Source organism: Notamacropus eugenii, chromosome X (assembly GCF_028372415.1).
Source record: "Notamacropus eugenii isolate mMacEug1 chromosome X, mMacEug1.pri_v2, whole genome shotgun sequence".
NCBI lineage: Eukaryota > Metazoa > Chordata > Mammalia > Diprotodontia > Macropodidae > Notamacropus > Notamacropus eugenii.
In genome coordinates, this window is record NC_092879.1 from 28044174 (window position 1) to 28067326 (window position 23153).

Sequence of the window (23153 nt, forward strand, 5' to 3'; positions counted from 1 at the left end):
TGTGACATTTCTGCTAGTGATTTTTCCTTTAATAAAGCCGTTAATATACCAATGGTATTTTATTATTTACGGCAGACTGACAAAAATAATGCTGTTAACATTCCCCCCCCCGCCCCCGCCACCCTTTTCTCTTTTTCCTTTTTTTTTTCTCATTTGCTTTCCAGGTCATCCTGACCTGTTCAGCTCGGACTGTCTAACATTTGTTTTTAATGTCAGTTGAAAAGTAATTGTAAAAACATGTATGCTCTAAATTACTCCAAACCTTTTTTTTTTTAATTTCTGCTCCTCCTCCCCTTTGCCAAGGGAAAATCCTGGCATTAGAGCCTATCTGCCAGGCCTGGCGTTTCCTAGGAGCAGGTTTTCTGTAAGTTTGGAGGGTCCTGCGCTCAGGATGGCATTTGGACAGTGAACTCCTTGCTGTTGGCACGATGGTTATTAACAGCCCAGAGAGAGGAGACTTGGAGAACAGCCCTGGCCTCATTCCACAGCTTTCTATATCATTCCTTTTCCTCTGACATGAGCTAGACTCCATTAGACTCAATCTTTTTTTAATAAGTTTTATAGACGCCTTTGTTTCTATATGATAATGCCATCCACACACGCGCACACACACACCCTCAGGAATTAGACCCTCCCTTGGAACAAAGTGAAAGGCTTAAGCAGAAGCAGCAGCCAGTGACCACATCTAACAGCGGAGGCCAAATTCAGCCCCCATAGGCCTCTGCTTCTCTGCTGAGCACAGGGAGAAGGCTTTCATTATCTGTCCATTAGACTAAATATTCCCACATAAACCTTGAAAGATAAAGTGTGATATTTGTCTTTTTAGCCAAGCGTTCCATTGGCCCAGGAGGGCGGGGTGGGAGGGGGCATCTGAAAAGAGAAATGCATGGTCTAGTGAGAAAAGCAACCAAATGGCAGGGAGGCAGGCAATGAAAGGAGGGAAGGAGTCCTGGCCTCGAGTCACTGCTCTGCCTCTTACTGGCTTTGTGGTCTCATCCTCTCTCTTCAAATTGAACAGATTACATGAGTTCTGAGACCCTTTCTGGCTCTACTAGTCTATGTTCCCAAGGCATTTCTAACTCCATGACCCTGGGAGGAAACTGAGGTTTAGTTACCTGTATGCCTGTATAGCCATCCTCCTAATTAGCTGGGCATTCAATGGCTCAGCCCCAGCTAGCTGTGACACACACACACACACACACATACACACACACACACACACACACAGGCCTTCTGTCAGTCAACATGCATTTATTAAGCACTTACTGTATGTACTCCACTAGGCCCTGAAAACGCAAAGATGAACCAGTAAGCTCCTGAGGGAACTTCCATTCTGTCAGGGGAGCAAAGTGTACATATAAAAGTGTGGACCAGTTAAATCCAGGGGGATTGCAGGAAGGGAAATATTATCCCATGTAGGAGGTATCCCTCCAGCTGAGTCTGTGGACAATACTAGCCTTTTCATTCTCTTGCCCTTCTCCCCTCACTCCCATTTCTCTAGTCTTTGGTGGCCCCAGGGCCCCACTTCAGGCCTCCTCCTCAATGGAGTTAGTTAGTGTCCTTAGGAACCAACCCTTTAGTAGGGGTATGATAACTGAGTGGGCAAGAACCCTGGCATCCAGCAACAGATGATCCGCTGATCAAGAAGGCTTTAGGAAAGGGCCTAGGGCCCACTGGGGAGCATTCCCAGGTGGGCCATGCAGCCAGACCAGATCAGAATGTCACTAGGAAATATGTCATAAAATAAATAAAAATACAACAAAACACAGACCACATGACATTTTAAAACTAAGTTGATCTGTGCAGCTGCCCCCCTCCCTGGAACCTTTCGGTGTGGTTTGGAAGTCCCTGTTTCTACTTGAGTTAGGACTAGAGTAGCCATTCTTGACTTTTGTTATGTCCCAGCTCTCTTGGGTAGTCAGGCTGATGAAGCTTCCAGAAACCTTCTGAGAATTATGTCTTTTAAATGCATAAAATAAAATTCATCAAAATCTTTCAAAAACCACCTCACAGACCTCAGGTTAAGAACTCCTGGTCTATATTCTTCAGACTTAAAGATCTCTGAACAATGGTTCTTAGAGTCATAAAGTACAAGGGACCGAGTAGAGAGAACTCTGGACTTTCCCTCAGAAGACCCGAGTTCGGATCCTACTTCTGGTACTCCAGCATTGTGACCATGGGCAAGTCACTTCACGCCACTGAGCCTCACTTCCTTTCTCTGTAAAATGGGAATAAACATCTATTTCACAGAAATAATGATTGCTAGCATTTATGTAAGTTCTTTTAGATTTGCAGTGTGTTTGAATATATGATCTCAATCCTCACAACAACCTTGGTGCTATTAGCATACTCATTTTACAGGTGAGGAAACTGAGACTGAAAGAGGTTAAATGACTGTCCCAGGGTCACATGGAGACTTAAGTGACTGAGGTAGGGTTCAAACTCAAGTCTCTCAGGTCTTTCCAACTCCGACATTAACTACTGCATATCAAGGGTGGGCAACTTAGGGCCTCAAAGACACAGGTTCCCCACCCCTGCCCAAGCTTTGACATATATCAATCACTTCAGACACCCCTTAGCCTTCTGGGTAAGAAATCTAAAGCTTCTCATATACTCCCTTTATCTATTTCCATCCTGCAGCTGTGGAGGTCAGCCCTCTGCTCTGACAGATTTTCTGAGAATGAATTATTATCGGTTGTTACAATTACAAACTCAAATTACAACCAAAAACAAATTATAATTACAGACCTCTGCAGCTTCCCAGAAACTTTCCCCCAAGAGTCCAGTAATTCCAAGCTTAGCTCTTCTACGTAGCAGCTGTGTGACCTTAGACAAGTCATGGCCCCTTCTTATCTCAGGCCTTCCCGATAAAATGAAGGTGGTGACCCAGCTGATTTCCAGAGCCTCCAGAAGGCAAAAGATTATAAGCAGGATTGTCCTCGGTTCAGATATAAGGATCAACCTGTGATTTTCCTTGGCATAGGTAGTTTGGCCAGTGAAGAAATTCCCTCTACTCATAGGGAATAGTCAATTTCTAGCGAGAGAGCTGCTCAGAGAAATGGGAAGTTAAGGGACTAGTCCAGGGGCACATAGGATAGAGGAAGGACTTCTTAGCCTTCCCAGTTTCAAGGTCAGAGACTACTCTGCTTCACTGTGTTTAGAGATAAGAAACCTAAATTTCAGTAAGATTATAGTCAGCCAGTGTGTGAAAAACAGCACTAAAATCCACAACTTCCTGACTCTGGGGCAATTAAGGTAAACATCAGAGGTGGGATTAGAGAGGTTCAGTGACTGGTCCATGGTCACACAACTAGGAGACATTAAGGGGGATCAGAGAGGTTCAGTGACTGGTTCATAGTCACACAGCTAGGAGATGTAAGAGGTGGGATCAGAGAAATTTGGTGACCAGTCTGCTATGTCACATCTAAGAGACATCAGAGGTGGAATTAGGAAGGTTCAGTGACCAGTCTCTGGTCACACTTTGGAGTCACCAGAGGTGGGATCAGAGAGGCTCAGTGACTGGTTTTCTGTCACACAGCTAACAAGACATCAGAGGTGGAATCAGAGAGGTTCAGTTACCGGTCCATGGTCACAAAGCTATGAGACATCCGAGGAGGAATCAGAGACATTCGGTGACTGGTCTGCAGTTACATAGCTAGGAGACATCAGAAGTGGGATCAGAGTGGTTTGGTGACCTGTCCACAGTCATACAGCTAGGAGACATAAAAGGTGGAATAAGAGAGATTTGGTGATCAGTCTGCAGACACACCTCAGAGACACCAGAGGTGGAATCAGAAAGATTTGGTGATTGGTTTTTCAGTCACACAACTAAGGAGACATCAGAGGTTGGATCAGGGATGTTCAGTGACCAGTCCGCAGTTACAATGCTAGAAGACATCAAAGGTGGGATCAGAGATATTCAGTGACTGGTCCAAGGTCACACAGGTAGGAGACATCAGAAGTGGGAACAGAGAGGTTCAGTGACTGGTTTTCATTCACAAGGCTAGGAGACATCAGAAGTTGATGATCAGGCTGTGTTTATACAATTAAGAGACATCAGAGGTCTGCGGTCATACAGCTGGGAGACATCTGATATGTGATTAGAGAGGCTCAGTGACCCATCCACAGTCACACAGCTAGGAGACATCAGAGGTAGGATCAGAGAGGTTCACTGACCATTCCACATTCACACAGCTAGGAGACATCAGAGGAGGGATCAGAGAGTTTCAGTGACTGGTCTCCAGTCACACAGCTAGAAGATATAAGAGTTAGGATCAGCCAGGTTTGGTGGCTGGTCTTCCATAAAACAGTTAGGAGACATAAAAGGTAGGATCAGGGAGACTCAATGACCAATCTGTGGTCACACAGCTAGGGGACATCAGAGGTCGAATCAGAGAGCTTCAGTGACCAGGCTGCAGTCAGACAGCAACATGATATCAGAGTTGGAATCAGAAAGGTTCAGTGGCAGGTCCACGGTCACACAGCTAGGAGTCATCAGAGGTGGAATCATAGAGGTTCAGTGATCAGTTGAGGGTCACACAGCTAGGTGATATCAGAGGTTGGATCAGAGAGGTTATGCGACCCCTCCACAGTCACAAAGCTAGACGTCATTAGAAGTGGGATCAGAGTGTTTCACTAACTGGTCCATGATCACACAGCTAGGAGACAACAGAGGTGGGATCAGAGAGGTTCAGTGGCTGGTGCATGGTCACACAGCTAGAAGACAAAAAGGTGGGATCAGAGAGATTCGGTGATCAGTCTGCGGTCACAAAGCTAGGAAATACCCGAGCTGCATTCAGAGCGGTTTGGTGACCACTCTGTGGTCACATCTGAAGGACACCCGAGGTGGGATCAGAGAGGTTCGGTGAATGGTTTTCAGTCACACAGGCAAGGAGACATGAGAAGTTGTTTCAGAGAGGTTCAGTGTCTAGTCTGTGGTTACACAGCTAGTAGATATCAGAGTTGGGATCAGAGATGTTCGGTGACCTGTCCACTTTCACACAGATAGAAGACATCAAAGGTGGAATCACAGAGGTTCAATGACTGATCCATGGTCACGCAGATAAGAGATGTCACAAGAGGGATCAGAGAGGTTTGGTGACCTGTGTGTGGTCACACAGCAAGGGGACATCCAAGGTGGAATTAGAGAGGTTCAGTGATTGCTCGACAGTCACACAGAACATATCAGAGGTGGGATCAGAGAAGTTCATTGATCAGTCCATGTTCACACAGGTAGGAGACATCAGAGTTGGGATCAGAGAGGTTCAGTGACTGGTCCATAGGCATACAGCTAGGAGACATCAGAGGAGGAATCAGAGTGATTCGGTGACCAGTGTGTGGTCACACAGCAAGGGGACATCAAGAGGTGGGATCAGAGAGGTTCATTGACTGGTTTTCAGTCACGCAGTTGGGAGACATCAAAGATGGGATCAGGGTGATTCAGTGACCAGTGTGTGGTCACACAGCATGGGGACATCAGAGGAGTGATGAGAGAGGTTCAGTGACTGGTCTGTAGTGAGAAAGCTAGGAGATAACCGAAGTAGGATCAGAGAGGCTCATTGACCAGTCCATGGTCACACAGGAAGGAGACATCATTTGGGATCAGAGAGGTTCACTGATTTCTCTTAAGTCTCTGCAGTCACAGTTAGAATCTATCAGAGGTAGGATCAGAAAAGTTCTGTAACCGGTCTGCAGTCACACAGCTCAGAGACATCAGAGGTGGTATCCGAGAAGTTAAGTAACTGGTGATGCTCACACAGCTAGGAGACATCCAAGGTAGAATGAGAGAGCTTCAGTGATTTGTCCACTCTCACACAGCTAGGAGACATCAGAGGTATTTTCAGAGTGGTTTTGGTAACCAGTATGGAGTAGTACAACTAGGGGACATCAGAGGTGGGATCAGAGAGGTACGGTGACCAGCCTGCTAGTCACTGATCACACAACTAGGGTACATCAGAGTTAGATCAGAGAGGTTCAGTGACCCATCCGTTGTCACACAGCTAGAATATATCAGAGGTGTGATCAGAGAGGTTTGGTGACTGGTATGTGGTCACACAGCTATGAGACATCAGAGGTGGGATCAGAGAAGTTCATTGACTGGTTTTGAGTCACATAGCTAAGGAGACATCAGAGGTAGGATGGGAGAGCTTCAGTGACTTGCCCACAGTCACACAGTTAGGAGACATCAGAGGTGAGATCAGAGAGGTTCATTGACTGGTTCCTAGTCACACTGCTAAAAGACATCAAGGGTTGCAACAGAAAGGTTTGGTGACTGGTTTTCAGTCATCCAGCTAAGGACACATCAGAAGTGTGATCACAGAAGTTCTGTAAATGGTCTGTGGTCACACAGCTAGGAGATATCAAAGGTGGGATCAAAGGGGTTTGGTGTCTGGTCCATGATCACACAGCTAAGAGGCACCGGAGGTTGCATCCAAGAGGTTCAGTGACTGCTCTGAGGTCACACAGCTAAGTGACACCAGAAGTGAGATCAGGGTTTCAATTACTGTTCTGCAATCACACAGCTAGAACACATCAGAGATGAGCTATAAGTTCGGCTCTCCTGACTTCCATTTCCAGAGCTCATTAACCTACATCAACAGCTCATCCCAGTATCTTATCAAAATCTTATTGAAAATAATTTACTTCTCTGGGTTCCAGTTAACATAGCTTAATTGCTGATGCTTTTGAATCAGGGGAATAATGTACTGAACTGCTTTATCCAGAGACTGAGAAAGTGGGATGACATTTTACTCCATCCCACCTCAATTCAGCCACCCCCATTTAAACTCTGTTTCCCATTCCCCTCTTCAGTGAAGACTGAAAGCAGCTGACATTCTGCCCAGTAGAGGAAGGAAATGGCACACCCCTTGGCTGTTCTGCCTTGACGAATTCTAGTTGTGTGACCCTGGACAAGTCATTTTTCTTCACACTTTTCTGGTCTGCACTTTTGGGCTCTGAGCGACAGAAAAGGTCCCAGCTCACATCAGTCATGGAATTTCCTCATTGGAAGCGGCCTACACCGATGAAATCCCAAATCCAATCTCATCCCAACCTTCTTAGGAGTGAGAGACTTGTAAATGTCCCCCCCCCCACCTTTCCACAGGCTTCCCTTTTCTAGCTACAAGTCTTTATATGTCCCTTTGTTCATTCATTCATTCATTCATTCATTCATTCATTCATTCATTCAGTAATCCTATGTTTACAGGGCTTAGAGTGAGCAAGTACATCCAGAGACAATCTAGCCCAGTCTCATCTTCTTACAAAGGAGGAAATTGAGGCCCGGAGGGGGACAATGAAACTGCAAGGACAGGGCTCCATTGTGTGAAGGCCAGAGCCCATGTGAGGCTGCCATGGGGGAAGGGTTGCCCCACCACGCTTTGCCTGTGCCTTTTGGCCCATATAGAAAGAGCACCCTGGAGTCTTCAGCAACAGAAAGCTGATTTCCATAATTTAAGCATTCGAATGCATACCCACATAGAGTCCAGGTTAGTTTGCAGAAGAATTTTCCACCCTGAATAAAAACACCTTTATATTTGTTTCATATTCCATTAAAGTCTCCTCCCTGTAGCATGGAGGTGGCCCTGGCATCGCAAAGGCTAGGCCAAGGAGGAGAGCACAAGAGAAATGTTTGAGGATGAGCTTGTGACTGAGCTGCATGGTTTTCATTTAGTGGACCAGGCAGAGGAGAAGGGGGTGACTGTGACCACAGGGTTAGTAACTAAGATTTTTTGGCCATGACTCCAGGAGGGTGACACCTAAGACCTATAGGGCCTGAGACCTGCAGTGCCCAGCCCATGTGCTGACAAGGTTATGTGGATAGAGTGCTAGATTAGGAGGGAGGAAGGAAGGAAGGAAGGAAGGAAGGAAGGAAGGAAGGAAGGAAGGAAGGAAGGAAGGAAGGAAGAAACAGAAAGAAAGAGCAGCATTTATATAGTGCTTACTACATGCTAGGCACTGTGCTAAACACTTTACAGATATCCCATTTTATCTCCAGAATAACCCTAGGAGGTAAGTACTATTTTTATCCCCATTTGACAGTTGAGAACACAGAAGCAGAGGTTAAGTGACTTGACCAGAGTCACACAGCTAGTGTCTGATGCTGGATTTGAACTCAGGTCTTCCTCACTCCAGGCCCGGTGCTTTATCTGCTGCAGCACCTCTAGACACACATACAAGCTATATAACCCCCAAGAAATTACCTGGGGGCCTCAGTTTTCTCATCTGTAAAGTAGCGAGTAATGAAAGCACCCACTTCACTGGACTGTTTTGAGGATGAATGATGCCTCTAAAGGACTTGGCAAACAGAGTACTATGTAAATGCCAGGTGCTGTTATTGTTCATCCAGGCCCCTACCCCACCTCCAATCCCCCAGATTACCCTGCCTCTTGAATGCCATCTCTGAGTCATCCATTCCAACTCTTGAAGAATGGTGGCCATATTGAATTTTGAATTCTGTGGTTAGTCATGAGAGATGAAGGGATCTTCCCAAGGTCCCACAGAGAATCTAGCTCTAGAACTGAAAGGAACATTCTGTGCCATCAAATCCCATCTCCTCATTTTACAGAGGAGGAAACTGAGGCCCAAGAAGGGGAATGGACTTACTCAAGGGAGTAAGCAAGAGAGGCATGATTTGAACACAGTTTCTCTGATTCCAGAGCCAATTCTTTCCACTGTAGTCCAGTGTCTCCTTATAAGCACAGCCTTGACCCAAGAGAGATCACTTCAAACCTTTAAGACCTTCTGCTGTTGCCATAATGTGGGGTCCTAGACTATGGAATGTTTGAGAAAGAAAATGAAGAAGCTACCATTTTTCTAGTACCTACTATGTGCCAGGCTCTGTGCTAAGCCCTTTGCAAGGATTATGTCACTGGATCCTCACATCAGCCCTGAGAGGGATGCTCAAAGGACCATGAGATAACAGATCACACTTTCTCCTCGAGAGAATATCAGGTCTTTGAGGACAAGGGTTGCTTTGCTTGTGCTTCGGTGTCCCCAGCACAGAGTAGGTGCTTAATAAGATCTTGTTGATGGGTTGATTGATTCACTGAGCCCTTGAGATGCATCATGGAACCTTAACCTTGTGTTTCATGCAAAAACCCTGATTTCCTTAGTGTGAGGGGATGCCTTCTACCAACAGAAATCACAACCAACTGTGACTTGGTAAATAAGGCCTAGAGATTTGTCTGAAGTGTATGGAGGTTTGGTGACTTGCCTAGGATCATGTCGCTCTTGGGTTCAAATTCAGCCTTACTTACAACTGTGTGTTCCTGGACAAGTCATTTCCCCTTGGGGGGCTCAGTCTGCTCATCTATAAAATGAAGGGGAGAGATTTGATAATCACCAATGTCCCTTCCAGCTCAAAGTCCTTTGACCCTATGAACTCACATGTTTTCTCCACCCCATGCTGGAAGCGTGCATTGGTTGGTTCCTGGATAGGGAAATGCCTGACCAGCAATCTCCTTACAATGGTACCCCTGGCAGCCAAGGCTCAAAAGTAAGGAAAGAGAGAGTTACATGGGTATCCCTTCTCCCCTTGGCCTTCACCCATATAACGGACAAGAACCTGATTTTAGCAAGGAAATGAGGGAGGAAGTTTGATGCAGAGAGACAGGAACCCTGATTGGGGTCCCTGACCTGGCTCTAGGCCCTGTGTGACCGAGAACTGGGAGACACTTGGACTCGAGCAGGTCTTCTCAACCTGGAGTCTGTGGATTTGTTGTTTGTTCAAAATTATTCTGAGAACCCTATTCCAATATCGTTGGTTTCTTTTGTAATCTTGCATATTGTGTGTGATTTTGAGAAGGGATACTTAGGCTTCCCCAGACTGACTGTCAGAGGTAGAATCCAGGACACAAATCAAAGCCAGGAAACTCTGAACTAAAGGATCTATTAAGTCTCAGTTCTGACAATCTCTTAGTATCTTTTCAGGTCTCACATTTCCTGTTCTAAGGCCCTCCTAGCTCTGACATCCCCTGTTCTAAGGGTCCTCCCAGCTCTGACAGTCCATATACTTAGGGCCCTCTTATTGCTTGGCTCTAGCTAGCTCTGGATGCAGGTCCATGATGTTGGGTCCCAGCTGTATGGCTAGGACAAGCAATTTGTGTGTTCCCACAGAACAGCTGAAGCTAGCAGGAAAGCCTCTTCTCAACCCTTCCTTCCAAGTAGTCTGTCAACACAGCTGGGTCTGCTCCAGTCAGAGAACAATGGACACCGACCCCACCCCCACCCTCCAGTCCCTGCCTCACCACCTCCTCAGTGAAATCAGTCTGATTTTGACTCTGGTGTGGCCACCTTCCTGGGCAAAGTGGCAGCAACACCTAGCCCCATTTGGACCTGGAATGGACCCTTTGGGCCTTTTGTGGTAGAGAGCTGGTGATTAGCCACTTCTTGGAAGCAATTGGGAGAGCCTTCCATGAAGTATTAATTATTAGTATTAACAAAAGATGAGACTTGTCATCTTGACCTTCCAGGGCAAATAGGAGAGCAGCACTTTGAAGACCAGAAGGTCTATTGAAAGGGGAGCATATTTTTTATTTTTACTATAGTGACCTCTGATTTTACCTGTATTAATAGTCTCTCCAGAGAACTGCCCTTTTAAGGGAATCCCTCAAAATCCTTTTATTGGAGGAAAAGGAGGTTCTGTACATGGCAGTAGTCAGAGTTTGCATGTAACAGAGAGATATGAACAGTCATTGAGAGAAGCGTACCCCTCCACAGGGTAGGAGGGCTCTGGTTAGCAGTCTGGGAACATATGAGAGGCAAGGCATCAAGACATGCTCAGTATCTCTACCCTCTGAGGACAGGGCCCAAAGGAGATCTGTTCTTGTATTCAGTACTCCAAAGACCCACCCAAGGCTTCCTTTCATGGATGCAGCACAATCATAATGACCATGGATGAGGCTTGAACTGGGTCAACTAGAAGGAACACAGAATCATAGATGGAAGTAAAATCAAGAGACCTCATGGAGTGATGGACAAAGGACAGTGAATCTGGATTCAAGCTGCTGGGCACCTTTGAGATGGGTCAGGCTAGGCCATGTGCAAGGCCAGGAAACAGCAATTCAAAGATGGAGACTTGACTGGTGCTCTGTCACCCAGGTAGCAGAGACTGGGATTACAGGTTTACAAGTCCAGTCCCTCTGCACCCATGCCCTTCTGTGCCAGCAAATCTTGGGCTCTGGAGCAGGCAAGGAGGAGATAATCATAGTTGTTTTCCATGTCCATATTGATGGGTGCTTCCTTGTAGCATTCCTCAAAACCTGCTCCCAGCAGGCACTTCTGTGGGGGCCCAGCCTAAGTCTATGGTCCAAACAGGAAGGAGGGCATCCCCCTCCTGTAGCCTGGTCATGCCAGAGGGTTTCCCTCCCTGCCCCCTCCCCAAAGCAAATAAGCCAGCAACTCAGGCTCAGCTCAAAGCCCATAGTGGGCCAGGCAGCAAGGGGTGGGAGTTGGCACCAGCCTTGCATAGCTTCTTATTACTGGCTGTGCCTGAGAACTGCATAAATAATTATTGGACGAGGTCAGCCTGCACTTTGGATTCACTTCCCAGTGTCCCTTGTTATTTTCATCAGCGTTCTTCCACAGCTCCATCAATCATCAGTGTAGTCATGTCTTTTCCCTCACCCCTACTCTTCCAACATCAAACCCAGGGATGCACATTCACTTTGCTTTCCCGAGCTGCTCCATGACAGACTTGGCATGGCTGGCAGGGCCCTGGAATGGACATGAGCAGCAGGCCTCAGAGTGTTTTTCTGCTGAATTGAGTAATTGGCATCCTTCTGGGGTTCAGGACTTCCTTCCTCCGTGGGGCTTTTCGATTATTTCCTGATGATGCCATCCATCAGTTAATCAACAAGTAATTCTTAAATGCTCTCTCTGAACTGAAAGCCAGGAAGACCTCATTTAAGTCCTGCCTAGGATAGTTGCAGAGTAGGTGCCAACATGCATCAGTAAAGGGAGTTCCCTATATTAATGAAATTATAGGTGCTACCCCTGTCCCTGTCCCTTGTGCCAGACACTGGGCTACTAGGGACTAGGGGTGCAAATCAAAAGAATCAAGCATCCTTTCCCACAGGGAGCTAACATTTTAATGAGGGAGAGAGTAGAGACACATGTGTGTATGTATGCATGTATATGTGTATGTATATATGTATACACACACACATGTACTATATAGAGAATAAAACTAAAGAGAAGCAATCTGAATCTATACAATGTACTTAAATACAAGATAGCTTGGGCAGGAGGAAAGAAGGTGAGCTGCAGTTGGGGGCACACAAGAACAGACTTTGTGTCATCTTGGCATCAGTGTGGAGGATAGATTTGAAGGAACAGAGCCAAAATGCACGTTTGTCACAGTAGTAAAGGTGAGAGGTGACCAAGATGGCTGGCTTGTGAGTAGAGAGAAAGGATTGCATGCTGGAGATATTTGTGGAGGTAGAAATGGTGACACTGGATCACTGATCAGATAAGTGGAGTGAGGAAGAGGAAGGAGTAAGGATGATGCCAGCTTACCAACCCAAAAGACTAAGGGACCTGTACTAATGTACACAGAGTCACCAGGTCAGGAGTGTTGCAGATGCCATTGGGATCAAGAAGACAGCCAAATAGGGGCGTATTGTTTGAAGGATTGTTTTATTCATGGCTGGCTGTCATGAGTAGGGAGGGCCTACTGGGACATGGGACAGCCTGGATTCAGAAGCTAGGTAGCCTCACTCAGGAGAGCCAGATGGTCCAGGGAGATCCCAACAGTAGAAGGTGAAAGGAAGTCTGGATAGAAGATTGCAGTGTTTGAAAAATTGAGGAATAGTCATTAGGGAGAGCTCAATCAATCGACAAGTACCCTCTAAGTACTAGGTGCTGAGAGTACAAAAACAAACATACAAATAATCCCTACTCTCAAGGAGCTGCCAATCAAGCAAGACCTCAAGCAGGGAGGCTATTGATGCCAGGGAAGACTAGCAGTGGGCAGTAGAGTGATATCTGGATGGTTTCCTGGATAGCCCAGTCAGTATGAGTGGACAGAGTGATACGGTAATGAGTGATTTGGACTTTAGACACTAAAACAAACATGGCTTCCAGAAATAGGGAGATTGTTTCTCTGTCCTCTGCCCTGGTTGGGCACAGCTAGAGGGCTGGCTTTAGAGTTCTGGGCATCCCATTTTAGGAAAGATAAATGCCCTAAGCTATAAAGAATCCAGAGGAGGAAGGTAGCCAGGCCTTGAGTTTATGCCTCGTAAAGATCGTGTAGGGGAATTAATGATGTCAACCTTGAGGTGTAAAGGCTTTGTGGGAATATGGCAGCTGGGTTTGAGTATTTAAAGGGCCCTCATATGGAAAAAGAATTAACCATGTTCTACTTGATGCCAAGAGGCTGAACCAGGAACAGCAGGGAGAAGCTGAAACAGGCAAATTTAGGCCTGAAGTCAGAGTACCTTCAGGGATGGTGGATCTCCTCCACTGCTAGCCTTCAAGTAAAGACTAGATGACCATGTGTCAAATATGGTAGAAAAGGCAACTTTTGTTCAGATGTGACTTGGTCTTGGTGGCCCAGGAGGTCCCTTCCAACTCAGACTTTGTAATTCTGGCCAAGCAAGATGAAGTGTGTAGGGAGATGAGCACTGGGCAAGATGCAGAGACATAACAAATGTCAATGAATATTAAATGCCTGCTGCATACAGAGCATTGTGCTTGGTGCTGGAGGAGGCAAGAGTTTAGAGAAGTATAAGCTCTATATTGAAAGGTCAAGTAGTATGATACTGAGCTGACCTTGAAGCCAGAAAGTTCTGGGTTCTAGTCCTACCTCTGACATATACTGAGCAAGTCACTTATGCATTCACTGCCCAGGCTCCTGTCTAAGACTAAGGTGCAGAGCAAGTGCCAATTGGCATTGAAGGTGTTTATTCACTGCAATGACTTTCAATAAGTAATGAAATCACAGGTTTCATAAGTAATGAAATCCTATCGTCATTGCTGTTGTAGTAGTAGTGATAGTAGTAGTGGTAGTGGTAGCAATAGTGGTAGTAGTAGTAGTGGTGGTAGTGGTAGTAGGAGTAGCAGTAGGAGGAGGAGGAGGTGGTAATGGTATCAGTAGTAAGTAGTAGTATTGGGGGGGTTATGGTGGTGGTGGTGGTGATAGTAGTAGTGATGATAGTAGTAGAAGTAGGTGGTGGTGGTGGTAGTAGTAGTAGTAGTAAGTAGTAGTATGGAGGGGTGGTAGTGGTGGTGGTGGTAGTAGTAGTAGTAGTAGTAGTAGTAGTAGTAGTAGTAGTAGTATTGACATGTAGTGGTTAGAGAGTTGGTTTCAAAAGTCAGGAGGACCTATTTCTAAGAACCTTGAATGCCAGACAGAGAAAAGAATGATTATATAGGCAACAGGGAATCACTGAAAGACAGAAAGAGGAGGGTGAAAAGAGACCCAGGTAGACAGGGATTAGTATGATGGGGGGTGGTGGCAGGTAGGAGGGCAAGCAGGTGGCCCCAGGGAGCAAGGAGGCCCTCAGGATTCAGGAGGCATGGAAAGAAGGAGCAGGACCTAACCCCAGGTCCTGGGGTATAAGGCAAGGCCCTAATCTGAGAGAACTGAAGGTCTAGAGCTTAGAAGAGCCCTTCAGGGCAATGGACACCAATCCCTGCATTTTATATTTAGGGTAACTGAGGGATGAAGGGATTTGCCCAGGGACACAGTGCCAGCATGTCAGATTTGGACCCAAATCTTTATGATTTCAAGTCTAGTGTCCTATCTAGAATGTCACACTGTCTATCATAGTAATGGAGATAAGGTCTGAAAACAAGATAATGACCTGGACATAGGAGAGGGTTTGGGCGTGCATGATACTTCCATCCATCCCTCAGTCATCTTCTACTATGTGTCAGGCACTGGATTCAGATGGCTCTGGAGGAGAAGTGAGGATGGTGACCTGCACAGCCCTCCCTCACTCAAAACAAAGTCAAGTGCAAGTCATGTCATCTTCAGCAACGAAGGATGAACACACACACTGTGCCAGGAGCTGAGGACAGGCTAGAAGCCAGTCACTAGCCCAGCAGGGTCAGAGGAAGACTGCCAACAAAACTAGGTTCTACTGAGGTTGCAATATGCCTCACTGGCCATATAAGTCTCCTCTCTTCCTAACCTAGACTCAGGGTGAGTCAAAGACTGTAAATCAGGGGGCAGTGATCCTGTTGGGAAGGGATTCCTTGGGCAGGGTCCAATCCAGGCCTTCCTTCTCCAGGCTTCTAGGCAAGTTTGCAGTTCAGGCCCCAGGAGTCTGTGTATGGTGCCAGGTAACCAGCCTCACAGCTCCATGTAGCTTGACACTCAAGAGGCCCTGTCAGGCAGGGGAGAGCAGCAGGTCTGGTCTGACAAGGGAGGATGTGTCACCCTCAGCCCTGGAACAGAGTTCCCAGACCTTAAAACCAGGCCCCACAGTGACAGCGAACACATAGGCCCAGCCCTTCCTGGACTGGGACAAACTGTTGAGCCCATTGAAGTGGTGGGCAGCTAAGCCCCTATGTAGCCTAGGCTACTAGGAGACGCAGTGTACCTGGAGTCAGGGAGAGCTGAGTTCAAATCTCATCTCAAATACCTTCTAACTGTGTGGCCCTGGTCACACTTCACAGCTCTCTGCCTCAGTTTCCCCAGCCATAAAATGATGATAATAATAGCTCCTCCCTCCTAGGATTGTTGAGAGGATCAAATGAGATTATATACTTATGACACTTTGCAACCTTAAGATACTACGTAAATTATTGTTATTAGTGTACTTTGGAGAGGCTGTTGAATCTTATCTCAATTATCCTAACTCTTGCCCCTTCCCTCAACCTAAGCATGCAGCTCAAAAACAGGAACTTCTTATCCACAGGCTCCTAGACCTGGAGATGACAAGACCTCAGAGACTGTGCCTCTAATCCCCTCCTGTTACTGTAGGGGAAACGGAGGCCAGAGGACCGAAAGAACTCCTGTGAGATCACTCCTAGGATCCTAAGCCTTCAGGGCCCTCAGAGACTATGGAGTTGGCCCCCTTCTGTTACTGAGGAGGAAACTGAGACCTAGAGAACTTTAGGCTCCTATATTCATGGATGATAGGGCCCTCAAAGACCAGGTAGGGTACAGAGGGGGATATTGAGGCCCAAGGAGAAGAGCTTGCCTAAGGTCACACCTAGCATCCTAGAGCAAGAGTTAGAAGGGATATTAGAGGCCCTTTAGTCCTCAATTTACAGGAAACTGAGGTCCTGTGTCTCAACCCTACTATTCAGCCCCATTTCGGGTGCTTCCCCTCCACCGTTGCTCACAACAGCCACTCAGGACAAGGATTTCCTCCACCTGGAACATACTCTGAGTCCCTTAAAAACAGGAGCCAGTGCCCTCAGTCCCCCTCATTGCATATGTATTTTAGATACAGTCAGTGCCTAATTAGTGTGTGTGAGTGAATGCATTCTCAAGTTGTCCTATAACCCTTAAAGGAGCATTCCAGACCCTCTCCAGTTGAGTCCAAAGCTGCCTCACTCAGTTCCTTTCCTCCACTCACATGAGTGCACCTTTCCTTAGTATCCCTGCATTCCCCACTCTGGCTGCTGCCAACTGCCCTCCCTGGACTCTAACCCATGCTCACCGCCTCCCACTGCCACCCCCAAACTTTGGCCTCATTTGTACTTTATTCTACCTCTCCAACAACTGCTCCAACTTCTTTTATTTAATTCTTTTATTTAATAGTATTTTATTTTTTCCAATTTCATGTAAAGACAATTTTCAACACTCATTTTTTGAAAGATTTCGAGTTCTAAATTTTTCTCTCTCCTTCCTTCCTTCCCCTCTCCTCTCCCTAAGACTGCAAGCAATCCAATACAGGTTATACATGTGCAGTCATGTAAAACATATTTCCACATTAGTTGTGTTGTGAAAGGAGAAACAGAAAAAAAGGGGAAAAACTACCAAAAAAAGATGAGAATAGTGTGCTTTGATCTGCATTCAGATTTTATAGTTCTTTCTGTGGATGTGGATAGCATTTTCCATCTTCCGTCTTTTAGAATTGTCTTAGATCCTTGCATTGCTGAAAAAAGCTAAGTCATCATAGTTGACCATCACACAATGTTGCTATTACTGTATACAATGTTCTCCTGGTTCTGCTCACTTCACTCAGCATCAGTTTATATAAGTCTTTCCAGGTTTTTCTGAAGACCACCTGCTTCTCATTTCTTACAGCACAATAGTATTCCATTACATTTATATACCACAACTTGTTCAGTCTTTCCCCAATTAATGAGTGTCCCCTCAATTTCCAATTCTTTGCCACCACAAAAAGCTGCTATAAATATTTTTATATGTAGTTCCTTTTCCCTTTTTTATGATCTTTTTGGGATACCGACCTAGTAGTGATATTGCTAGATGAAAGTGTAAGCATAGTTTGATTGCCCTTTGGGCAAAGTTTCAAATTGCTCTCCAGATCAGTTCACAACTCCACCAAAAATGCATTAGTGTTCCAATTTTCCCACATCTTCTCCAATATTTATCATTTTCCTTTTCTGTCATATTAGCCAATCTGATCACTGTGAGGTGGTATCTCAGAGTTATTTCAATTTGCATTTCTCTAGTCAATAGTGACTTAGAACTGCTCCAGCTTTAAAGCTCACTCAGCTATCCCAGCTCCCAGAACTGACTGGGAGGACTATTCACTTGGTAATTAATCAAAGTCATGAAGGACATCAGCACTAGGTTGGAACTTTATTGATCTCTCCACTTGTTGAACTTTGCCTAGGTTTAGGTCATGCATATGGACAAGGACCAGATAGTGTTCTTGAAACATAAAATATCAGAGCTTGGAGGGGCCTCTGAACATGGAACGCCAGATCTATGAGAGGCCTTAGAACCCAGAATGTCAGAGCTGGGAAGGGCCTCAGAACCTAGCAGCAAACTTTAATGGGAGATTGAAAGGTTAACAATTTTTCTGATTACCATTACAAATAGGACAAATCAAGGCCTGGGAGAGAGACAGTGCATTTCCCCCGGCTCTCCCACATAATTAGAAGCAGAGGTGGCAGGATTAGCCCATGTGTAGTTTGCCTATGGCTCTTGTCTGCCTTCCCTGGTGCCAAGCCACAGCACCATGCCCACCACAGAAGCCAAGGCTTCAGCTCCCATTACTTCTCTGTCCCTTCCCCCTCTGGCTCAGCCCTCCTTGGCTTGTGTTTCAGAATCTTCTTTGCTCCAGATGTGACTTATAGGTCCAGCAAGGTTCTCAGCAAATCAAACTCAAGTGCGGGTCATGTCATCATCTTGATGTCATGGTCCTCTTCGACCATGTTCTTTGAGAACAAAGGACAAACACAATAACAGTGACAGCAGCAGTGTGCCCACTACCCTTCCATGCTCAAGAGCCCTCTTCTCTGGCTAGCACTCTCCTTTTGAGTTGCAGTGTGGCTACAACAGTTGGCTGTTGATGGGAACAGTAATGAGTCCGCACGATCTGTAATTTCCCTATGCAAGTATAATCATCTTCCTTTTTTTACAGAGAAAAAATTTTTAACTGAGATTCAAAGAGGGGAAATCAATCAGCAAGCATTTATGAAGTGCCTACTATGTGCTGAGTGCTATGCTTGACAATGGGGGAAGTCACAAGATTGTCATTTGGAAGCAGATACACAAATACACAAAATGAAACTAATCCCTCCCCTTTAAGGAGTTGACTTTATTTTTCCCATGAGGCAATTGGGGTTAAGCGACTTGTCCAGAGTCACACAGCTACTAAGTGTCAAAGGCTGGATTTGAACTCAGGTCCTCCTGACTCCAGGGCAGTTGCTCTATCCACTGAGTTACCTAGCTGCGCTAGGATCTGAGGTTCTTGGCTATGGTTCCCCAGCTAGGAAGTGGCAAAATCAGGCCTTGAACCCAGGTTTTCTGACTCCAGGTTAGATGGGTACAGGCTGAAGTGTGGCTTTGAGCAATGAGCCCCTGCCCTACCTGGAGATTTTCTTTACAGGTCCCACTGCCAGCTGTTTGAAGCTCTGCCTTTTCCTTCCCCCACAGCCCGGAAGCTAAAGAAACTTGGAAATCTGAAGCTGCAGGAGGAAGGCGATGCCTCCAGCTCCACTAGCCCCAATGATGATCAGGGGCAGAAGCTCACAGTTTCCCACATTGAAGGATATGAGTGCCAACCCATTTTCCTGAATGTCCTGGAGGCCATCGAGCCAGGTGTAGTGTGTGCTGGCCATGACAACAACCAGCCTGACTCCTTCGCTGCTCTGCTCTCAAGCCTGAACGAGCTGGGCGAGAGACAGCTGGTGCACGTGGTCAAGTGGGCCAAGGCACTGCCTGGTAAGGGGGATGGGAAGATGAAGGAGGACAACCTGGCAGGGTAGCAGGTGGGACTTCCCCACAGACAACACCATAGGGGAGACCTTTAGAGCTGAGAGGGGCCTGAGAACGTGGAATGTCAGAGCTGGGAGGAATCGGAACATAGGATGTCATAGCCATCAAATCGTATCCAATTCCTTATTTTAGAGATGAGGAAACTCAGACCTAGAGAGGTGAAGGGACTTGCCCAGAGTCCCACACCTAGCATCCCAGGTGAGATTTGAACCTTGACTTTTCTTGACCCTGCCCCAAGTTCAGTGCTCCAAAAGACCCTGGGAGACCTAGGTTTAAGTCTTGGCACTGTAGCTTACTTATTGCTATGCTAGCTCTGTGACCTGGGACAAGTAGCTTTCCTTCACTGGGCCTCAGTTTCCTCTTCTGTAAATGGAGGGCTTTGGGATCAATGGCCTCTGAGGCCCCTTCTGAACTCTCAAGCTATGATCTTCCTGTCCTGTCTTCCTTTCCAAGCCTCAGCTCAAAGAACTCTAACCCCTGTTCCTGACTTCTTCTTAGGTTTCCGGAACTTACATGTGGATGACCAGATGGCTGTTATTCAGTACTCCTGGATGGGACTTATGGTGTTTGCCATGGGCTGGAGATCTTTCACCAATGTCAATTCCAGGATGCTCTACTTCGCTCCTGACCTGGTGTTCAATGAGTAAGTGTCCCTGGAGGCAAGGGCCCTCTTCCTTCTTGTCCTCTTCCTGCAGCCATGGGCTGCCTCTGATTTTTTTATATGTGAATTAGGAACCTAGCTCTCTCATTTCCCCTCTCTAGACCTCAGTTTCCTCCTCTGTAAGGTAATGAGAGATGGGGATTAGAAGTCCTCTAAGATCCCTTGGAGTTCCAGATCCTAAGTGTTGGGTGAAGGAGTCACCCTGGGCTGAGGAGAGTGGCAGCTTATGTTCCCTCACACCAACCCCAAAGTCTGAGGGGACAGTGGATGAATCTGTCTGGGGAGAGCCCAGCTGTCCATACTGAGTGTCAGAGCCAAAATTTTCTCCTCCACGTTGAGGCTTAAGAGCAATCCTTCAGCAAAGTAGGACATGACATGGAAGAGCATGGGGGGTAAGCCCCTCCAAGCAACTTCCCCCACCAGTAGCCAGCTCACCATCATCTGTGGTCAAGTTCAGCCCTAACTTGCAACAGACTTCATCCGGTTTCCTGGGCCTGCCTTCTCGTTTTTCCTTGGCATTTAAAGAGTTACTTAGAATGCCACATTCTGGATCAGAGTAGTGGGAAGGGCCAGTTAAGTTTGGGGTTTGGTAATTTAATACTCTCCCTAGGAATTATTCTTTAAGCCTTCCCAGAGTGAGTAGCATCTTGCAGGGTGTCTGCCTTTGAGGTTTTGTTTTTTTTTCCATTGTCATTATTCTCTGCTTCCTATGAGTAGACCTGCAGGCACTTTCTGGGGTTTCTGGGAGTGGTCTTATCCCGTGCTACCCAAAGCCTGCATAGACTGGAGGTTCTGGAGATGGTTTGTGAGAGACCAAAAATGGATTTCAGAGGGGCACAGTGGACTGCCCTTGCGAACTTTTTCAAGAATCTGCCATCTTTCTTGTATGGTGAAGGGACATTTTGGCACCAAGGCAGGGGCACGCAGTAAATCTTCCCATTTTGGATTGGTCAACCACTGAGCAGAAGGACATCAGATGTACAAAGACTCTGGCAATTGTGGTCACAGGAGCTAGGCCTAGGCTGGGCCTAGGAGCCCATGTGGTCTTCCTTTGGTTTCATATGATTCTACTTCATGTCTTCCTCCCAGGAAGCAGGAAAGGGCCTTCAAAATTCCTTTTTTTCCATCAGCAAAGAGAAGGATATCAATTAAGATTTGGAAGGTCCTGCCTCCAACCTGCTCAGATTTAATTGGATAGTAGGGAATGGGGGTGGGGAGAAACACAACAGGCTTTGGACCCATCGGTGTCTGTGGCTCAGGAGAAGAAAGTGAGGTTGGTAACCTTACACAGCCCTATGTCCCTCAAATCAAAGTCAACTGCAAGTCATGTCATCATCTCCCTGATGTCATGGTCCTCTTCGAGAACGAGGGTCAAACACAACAACCCATCTGTGGCATATCTCACCCCCTCACATCCTCTGCCTCTCCCAGATACCGGATGCACAAGTCAAGGATGTACAGTCAGTGTGTCCGGATGAGACATCTCTCCCAGGAGTTTGGCTGGCTCCAGATCACACCCCAGGAGTTTCTGTGCATGAAGGCCCTGCTGCTCTTCAGTATTAGTGAGTGCTCCCTTCTTTCCCCCACCCTCCAGCATGTTCCCCTTTATAATGTGGACCTCAGAAGGTTTTTGTCCATCAAGAGGAAGCAAAAGAGCAGGTGGTGCTGAAGCACCCATGGTCACCACCATTTTGGTCCATGTCACTGGGTGAACCCATTTCACCAAGGTCAGAACTAGAAGAAAGACTTAGGTACCCCAAAAAAGAGTGTGGTGTTGTGGTAAGAGCTCTGAACTCAGAGTCATGGGAGTCAAAGCCCAGTTCTGACATTATGACAATGCACAAACCACTTAACCACTATGTACCTCAGTTTCCTCCTCTGTAAAATGGAGAGTTTGGTTTAACTGGCTTCTGATGTCCCTTCCAGCTCTAGACCTAGGATCCTATGTGTGGCCTTGGACAAGTCCTTTCTCCTCCCTGGGCATCAGTTTCTTCCTCTGTAAAATGAAGAGGTTGGACTAGAGGGCCTCCAAGGCTCCTGCCCCAACTCCCATCTACCTCTGTCCTTGCCATATATCACTGATGAGTATATCAACGATGATGATGAAAGTGACAGTAATAACTGACATGAATAGAATGCTTTCAGTTTTACAAAGTGCTTTGCCAATGCTCTCATTTGTTCCACAAGTGCTCTGAGAGACAGCTAGAGCAGGTGTGATCATCCCCATTTGACAGATGGAGAAACTGAGACTCAGAGAACCGAAGTGTGACTTACTCAAGATCACAAGCTAATGAACAGCAGAGGCAGGACTGGAAGCCAGGTTTTTTGACTCTGGGTCCAAAGTTCTTCCCACTGTGAAAAGAGCAACAGGCAGGGTGGTCGGAGCCTGCCAGGCATAAGCCAGTGGGCTCCATTTTGATTCCTGGCAAAATTCTAGAGCAGGGGTGGGGAACTTGCAGGCCTCAAGGCCACATGTGGCCCTCTAGGTCCTCAAGTGTGGCCCTTGGACTGAATCTAAACTTCACAGAACCAAACCCCTTAATAAAAGGATTTGTTCCATAAAACTTGGACTCAGTCAAAGGGCTGCACTTCAGGACCTAGAGGGCCACATGTGGCTTTCTGGTTCCTTGGGTGCAGCCCTTTGACTGAATCCTAACTTCCACAGGACGAAACCTCTTAATAAAAGAATTGGTTTTGTAAAACTTCGACTCAGTCAAAAAGCCACACCTACCCTCCAGGAGCTTACAGTCAAACAGAGGAGACAAACATCTACAAGGCAAGATCTATACAGTTTAAGTAGGAAATAATTAACAGGAAGAAGACACTAGAATGAGGAGGGCTTGGGGAGAGCATCCTGTAGGACATGAGATTTTAGGTGGAACTTAAAGGAAGCCAGGGAGATCAGTAGTCCAAGTGGAGGAGGAAGAACATTCCAGGCTGAAGAACAGACACAGAAAATACCCAGAGCCCAGAAATGGAGCATCTTGTTTGAGGAAAGGCAGAAATCATCTGTGGGATGCGGGGATTGGACGAGCTGGCCTCCGAGGTCACTTTAGCCCCTAAATCTGGAATCCAATGAATTTTAGAAAATGGTGGCAGATACACTGGGGTCAACCACCCTTGCCCATT

General features: G+C 46.5%; 1 protein-coding gene across 1 annotated transcript in view; it reads left to right on the plus strand.

Moving 5' to 3' along the window:
• AR (androgen receptor) overlaps positions 1–23153 on the plus strand; it is a 221200-nt gene that overhangs the window by 189629 nt on the left and 8418 nt on the right. Inside the window, 3 exon segments of the mRNA XM_072626320.1 lie at positions 19022–19309; positions 19862–20006; positions 21456–21586. Coding sequence (XP_072482421.1) covers positions 19022–19309; positions 19862–20006; positions 21456–21586 — 564 coding nt within the window.